The following is a 6341-nucleotide window of genomic DNA, read 5'->3' on the forward strand; positions in this document are numbered from 1 at the left end:
TGCTGTTGCCCTAACCAGTTTGGCTCAATAGAGCGTCGGCCTGCAGACTGAAGGGTCCCAGGTTCAATTCTGGTCAAAGGCATGTACCTTGGTTGCGGCACATCCCCAGTACGGGATGTGCAGGAGGCAGCTGATCGATGTTTCTCTCTCATCGATGTTTCTAACTCTCTATCCCTCTCTCTTCCTCTCTGTAAAAAATCAATAAAATATATTTTAAATTTTTTTTCTAAAAAAAAAAAAAAAGGTGTGTGCTGTTTTCCTAAGAAGTTGGCCAGTAGAGTCAGTCTCTGCCACATCCTTGTAGCTTACGGAGAGCCAGGGACATACTGAGTGGGCACAAAGCATGCCCAGGGAGCTTGCGCTTGCTCAATGACAAATGTTCCTGTGCTCCCAGGAGAAAAAATGTTGATATCTGAAGGCTGCTCAGAACTGCCAGGGTCTATGTAATATTTAGAGTTAGAAATCTTTAGAAAGTTGGCTCACAATAAAAAATTGCCTCACTCCTAAGTTTAAGAAAAGCTGTTTTAAAGCTCCACTTAAAACACTTGACCTGTTCAATCACTATCACTTAGACACAAAAAGCTTCCACTTTCTGGCAAATGTTACTATTGCACGAGTAGAAATGGCCAGGAGAGGCCATGTTCAAACTTTAAACATCATTAACCTGCTGCTCTGATGTGCCCTTGAGGACCTGGTACGGGGGCTCTCGGTTCCTAGGAGGTGCTGTGCAGTAGCTTTTTTGAACATTTCCTTCAGAAGTGAAAACGTCTCCTATAGAAAAGACGAGGAATGTCTGTGTGGATGACACTAACCTGATATTTGGCAGGCCCATCTGATGGACTTGGAGGCAACACTGTACTTGGCTAATCAAGTGACAAAGCAGAACTTTATTAACCTAATAGTGGCCCAGTGCATGGATTCGTGCACATTGAAAGGAAATTAATCAGAAGACATTTATTTTTAAATTGCCAATGTGTGTCATATGCACCAGTCAGTCAGTCGGATGGACAGATGGTTGGCCACTTAGCCTTTTATATATATCTAGATGAGCTGAGTCTGTGGTTAGTCAAGAAAGCACAATGACATACTTCAGACCAAAAAAAAAAAAATGCATGAAAAGGTTGATTGATTTGGACACCATGACATGAGCTAATGTTTCTAGTGTGTTTTGTCATACTAGTACACATCTAGCGCTTAGCAGTTGTTTGGTAAATATTTGCCAATTGAATGAATGAAACAAAAACCTTTCTCCAAGGTTTGTTCTTCACCCAACACAAATGGTGTGGCCTGCAGAAAGGAGAGGAGGCTCAAAGAGATCCCTGTGGGGACACCAGTTCAGGGTTCTGTCTGGGTACAGGGGGGTCTCCGTGATACGGCCCCCGGGGAGGGGGAAGGCCCACGTCGGAAAGTCACACCCCGCTGTCCCTCTCCGGTGGACCCTGACTCAACCATGCTGGATCTTCCAGGACTCCCCTCCTGTAAGTACAGGAGAAGGACACTCTCAGCTGGGGTTGAGAACAATTTTAGATTTTAGAGCAACTTTTCTAATATTCTTTACCATGACACACAGTAGGAAAACATTTTATTTTGTGAACCAGGAAGACACCAACCAACATATAATTGGACAAAAGTTTCACAATACAGCAGTTACCCTTACTACGTGGGATGAGCTGATTTATCAATTCTATTCTTGCCCACTCCTTTCCATTAAAGAAAAATGTGACCCACTCCACTGATTTCACAATCGACTAATGGGTGAGACCAGCGTTTTGAAAACAATGGCACAGAGATCGGCTAGAGGGATGGGTGCAGATACTCCATCTCAGGGACCCTGCAGTGAAGGATCCTGCACCTCACCCAACCTGCAGACACTCTTAGATCACAGGAGAGCCTTATGTAAATCCTTTTCTAGAATCTTAACAAGAAAGCTCCAAGGAGTCCTAGCTGGTTTGGCTCAGTGGATAGAGCATCAGCCTGCGGACTGAAGGGTCCCAGGTTCGATTCTGGTCAAGGGCATGTACCTTTGTTGCGGGCACATCCCCAGTGGGGAGTGTGCAGGAGGCAGCTGATCGATGTTTCTCTCTCATCGATGTTTCTAACTCTCTATCCCTCTCCCTTTCTCTCTGTAAAATATCAATAAAATATATTTTTTAAAAAAAGAAAGCTCCAAGGAGAGGTCTTTACTTCTATAAACTATTATACTATAAATAAAATATCAGTAAGGTTCTTTTTAAAAAATATATTTTTTATTGATTTCAGAGAGATAGGGAGAGGGAGAGAGAGACAGAAACATCAATGATGAGAATCATTGATCAGCTGTCTCCTGCACGCCCCAACTGGGGATGGAGCCTGCAACCCCGGCATGTGCCCTGACAGGGAATCGAACCCTGACCTCCTGGTTCATAGGTCGGCATTCAACTACTGAGCCATGCCAGCTGGGCATCAGTAAAGTTCTTAACCATGACCTTCCACAGGCATGAAGCCACTTTCGACTGCCCAGACAGGAACTCTGTGAGTAGAAAAACTTTTCAAATCCTCCTCGAAAATCTGCAGAACAGAGTTTAGGAACTGCTGCTGTCTGCTTCTTCCACTAGCTAAGGGGACTTGGAGGCAACACTGTACTTGGCTAATCAAGTGACAAAGCAGAACTGGGCATGTTGAGTGACCTTGCTTATGGATTCACTGGGTTGTAGTTCACAACCCAGCAAGTTGTGCCTTCCCACCTCCAGGGGGCACCACTCACACAGACCGCATCGGGAATGAGGACCTCTGGAAACAGGTTTAAGTTTTAAACTGTGAAAAATAAAACAAAGTTACAGAGTTGTTGGTCAGAATGTCCAACACATTCTCCTTCACCCTTGACTACATCCACTGACTTGTGTTTTTCACGAAGAGCAGCTTCTCCAGGTGGGAGTGGGTAAAGATCTTAAAGATTGCGAATAATCTCCCTGTTCGGACTTTGTAATAACCGGGCAGGCTAAACATTCGCTATATTAAGACCAGGCGTGTGTCCCCAGACCTAGTTCTTTCCCTGGGCCTGGTTTTATAAATGCTGGTGATAAACCAAGTCTGATTTGTATGATGCATCTTACAAATGTGGGACTCCAGGTGACTTTGATCGAGCTCAGGAAATGACAGCACCGCTAGCCCAACAGATCACCACTGCTAATTTCAGGGTTACCAGCCGCTGTTATACACCTTATTTGCCCCAGGTTGGTGGCTAAGTGTTGTCATGATTACTGCTTTAGTAGTGATGAAACTGAGTCTTAGATTTCCCGAATAGGAACTGATGGGTCTCAAGAACTCCAGTCTTTAAGATCTTTTATTTTAAAAATAAAACAGTAATTTTACAACTCATTTAACCCTACCAGACCTGAGGCCCTGAACCTAACTGTCCGCTATACCCCGGCTCCTGAGCATTAAAGAGAAAAAACCAACATGATACAGAAAAATGTTAGTTACATGCAAACAAGTGGTTAGAATAAGATGGAACTTGGAGACATTGTAGAAAATAGGTCTACCTTTCATCTAGTGCCAATATTCCAGCGGTATAGCGGCAGATTCGGAAATGACCGAAAAATCGGTACAGCGGTCTGGTAGCTCTTTACAAATGTCCGGTAGCCAGGTCTTGCTGCAGCTTCTTGCCCTCAGGCTTCGTGCCTGGGTTGGCTACCTCCTGGCTGGAGAAGTTCGGAAGGAAGGTATTGTGCCTAAACTTTTATGATTTGGTCTGAGCCAGGAGAGAGGTGGGGCTCTGACCATTGAACTCAGCCCAGAATTCCTTTCACTTGCTTCTACAAATTTTTGCTGCCATAAACAGGCATTAAATAATTTCTTGAATCACTACTGTCATTATCCTGGGTTCCTTGTATATGCATCATAACATTTATTTACAAAACATAAAAACAAAGTACACCTTTGATCTCAAAGACAACCATTTTTATTGCAGCACCTCTCTGTATCTTATGAACTGTAAAATGAACAATCATATTTCCAAAGTCTAGGAGAATGAGGACGTGTAAAACCTCCCTAGAGCACATTTCACGACTGGGGTTGCATGAGGCTAAAATGAATGTCTCTGAGGAGGTACATGAATGGGAAACTAGAAAGATGGGTACACTTACTTTTTGTATCTTGATTGAAAAAAAAAAGTTATGCTGACAAAGTTCCTGGCCAACTTACAAAATGTGCACCGCTCTTTCTAATTCTTCCTAACAGCGTGGATTCCCCTTGCAGTCCTTATTGTCCTACAGACCTGTTTTCTCTGAAGTCCCAGAACTGTGGGAGCAGGCGACCTGCTTGGCCATGCCAGCGGCAGGCGTCTGCAGGCTAGCGCTGGTCTCCGTGCGGCCAGCTGTGTCTCCTCCCGTGGTCCCCTCAGTGTTTCTGTTCCCACAGAAACCTCTCGGTGCAGGCTGCCTCCCGCGAAGCAGTTTCCAGGCCGCGGCTCTATACTTCTTTGAAATGAGGTTGTAGAGGATCGGGTTAATGGACGCACTTAGGTAGAAAAGTTGCAACGCAACAATGTTAAAGTATTGAGAAAAGTACATCATCTGAGAATCTTCCGTATTTATGTAAATGATCCTGCCAACGTGGAACGGCAACCAGCAGACGATAAATGACAGGACCACCAGCACTGCAAAACAAGACCCAGGCACCGGAATTAGCGGCAGCGTTCGGAAACAGGTAAGGGCCCCCAGGAAGCCCCCGGGAGTAACAGGTAACAGCAAAACCGTCAGGTAAAACCCTGACCTAACCAAATCCCCAGCCCATCTATATTTGCCTCCAAGTTGCATAGTTGGCTAATGCATGTGCTACCAAGGCCGGACACACTAAAGCAGAAGGAGCAAATTCCTTCCACACAGCCCCTCAGCGACATGGTCTCTGCTTTCCACTGAAAAGAATTCTGCAACGGGTCATGGATGGATGGATGGATGGATGGATGGATGGATGGATGGTTGTGGGCATGGTTCACTTTAACCTTCAGGAAAATTTAGCATTAAGTAAAGAAATTTTAGCTTAATGTGATCTACCCCGTCTTCTCAAGGAATCCACATCTGCGGCCTCTCACAGGGGAATCCAAGCGCCTCCAAATCCTGTCCTCGGCGCAGCCCGCTCCCCGCTCCCCGCTCCCCGCGGCGCTGAGAAGCAGTGCTGCCCACAGGCCCTGGGGACCCCACCCTCAGGGCGCCCCGGGGACACAGCTAGTGGGGGCGCCCAGGGCTGGGGGGCTAGCGGGCCGGTGCGGGTGGAACAGACGTGGCGCCACTTACGCAGGACGCGGACCGTCTGCCGGTGGCCCTTCGCGCGCCCGGAGGCCGCCGGGCCCCGCAGCGGCCGCTGGCTCCGGCCCAGCTCCCGCCCGATGAGCCCGTAGAGGACGCTGAGGCACAGGAAGGGCAGGAAGAAGTAGGCGGTGGTGACCCACAGCATGACGCGCAGCACGCCCAGCTGCGAGGGGCTCGGCCGGCACTCGCGGCTGAACAGCGCGGCGGCCGCCGCCGCCGCCGCCTCGCGCCCCGACGGCGGGGGCCGGGTCGGCACCGGAGAGGACGCGCGGGCCGACGGTCTCGGTGGCGGCGAGGAGCCGGGCGAGGGGGCGAGCTGCGCGGTGCCGTTAAGGGCCGGCGGCGGGTCGGCGCGAGGGTCCTGCTGCACCCCGACCAGGAAGAAGAAGGGCCCGGCCGAGAGCAGAGCCAGCGCCCAGAGCGCGGCGATGAGCGCGCGGACGCGGCGCCGGGTGACGAGGACGCGGGCGCGGAGCGGGCGGCAGATGGCGAGGTAGCGCTCCGCGCTGAGCGCCGTCACGTGCAGCAGCGTGGCGTAGGTGCAGCCCTCGCCCAGGTAGAGCGAGAGGCGGCAGAGCAGCGGCCCGAACACCCAGGGCCGCGAGCGCCAGAGGCGGTACAGGTCGAAGGGCAGCCCGAGCAGGATGAGCAGGTCGGACACCGCCATGCTGCCCAGGTACAGGTTGGTGGTGGTCCGCGGGTCCCGGGAGCGCCCGATGAGCAGCACCGTCACCACGTTGCCGCTCACCCCGACGGCGAACAGGCCCAGGCACACGGCGGTCACCGGCACCAGCGCCCCCAGCGGGAAGGGCGAGCAGCGGTGCTCGTCGCAGGGAGGCAGCGCGGCCCAGGGCGGCTCCCCCGCGCCCTCCGCGCCCCCCGCGCCGTGGCTGCGGTTCCAGGGGCTGCCCATGGGCGTGCCGCGCGGGCCAGACGCCCGGACGCCCGCGGGGTCCCTCGGCGCCGCCTCGCCCCCAGGTGCGCCGGGAGCCGAGCGCCTGGCTCCGCGGGCGAAGCGCTTCCCTGGGCAGCCGGCGCGCGGCCCCTGCCCAC

The 6341-nt window shown here is 51.3% G+C and overlaps 1 protein-coding gene and 1 non-coding gene across 2 annotated transcripts; one reads left to right on the forward strand and one right to left on the reverse strand.

Annotated features, from left to right (window-relative positions):
• The first annotated feature begins 2933 nt into the window (after positions 1-2933).
• LOC114233004 (small nucleolar RNA SNORA72) lies at positions 2934-3064 on the forward strand. Its single transcript, XR_003619112.2, has one exon. It is a non-coding gene; the product is annotated as a small nucleolar RNA SNORA72 (small nucleolar RNA).
• An 860-nt stretch (positions 3065-3924) lies between these two features.
• MLNR (motilin receptor) lies at positions 3925-6341 on the reverse strand. The gene is made up of 2 exons (XM_008145597.3): positions 5274-6341; positions 3925-4636 (listed from the first exon to the last, which is right to left on the reverse strand). The coding sequence occupies exons 1-2, from the start codon at positions 6199-6201 to the stop codon at positions 4248-4250; spliced, it is 1317 nt and encodes a 438-aa protein (XP_008143819.3). The 5' UTR covers positions 6202-6341; the 3' UTR covers positions 3925-4247.

Source organism: Eptesicus fuscus, chromosome 8 (assembly GCF_027574615.1).
Source record: "Eptesicus fuscus isolate TK198812 chromosome 8, DD_ASM_mEF_20220401, whole genome shotgun sequence".
Taxonomy (NCBI): domain Eukaryota; kingdom Metazoa; phylum Chordata; class Mammalia; order Chiroptera; family Vespertilionidae; genus Eptesicus; species Eptesicus fuscus.

Bases quoted from the DNA above. Each gene is read 5' to 3' on its own strand.
- MLNR (XM_008145597.3), bottom strand. From the start codon at position 6,201: ATGGGCAGCCCCTGGAACCGCAGCCACGGCGCGGGGGGCGCGGAGGGC. The intron at 4,637-5,273 runs GTAAGTGGCGCC...CTTGTTTTGCAG, and splicing joins GCAGACGGTCCGCGTCCTGC to TGCTGGTGGTCCTGTCATTT.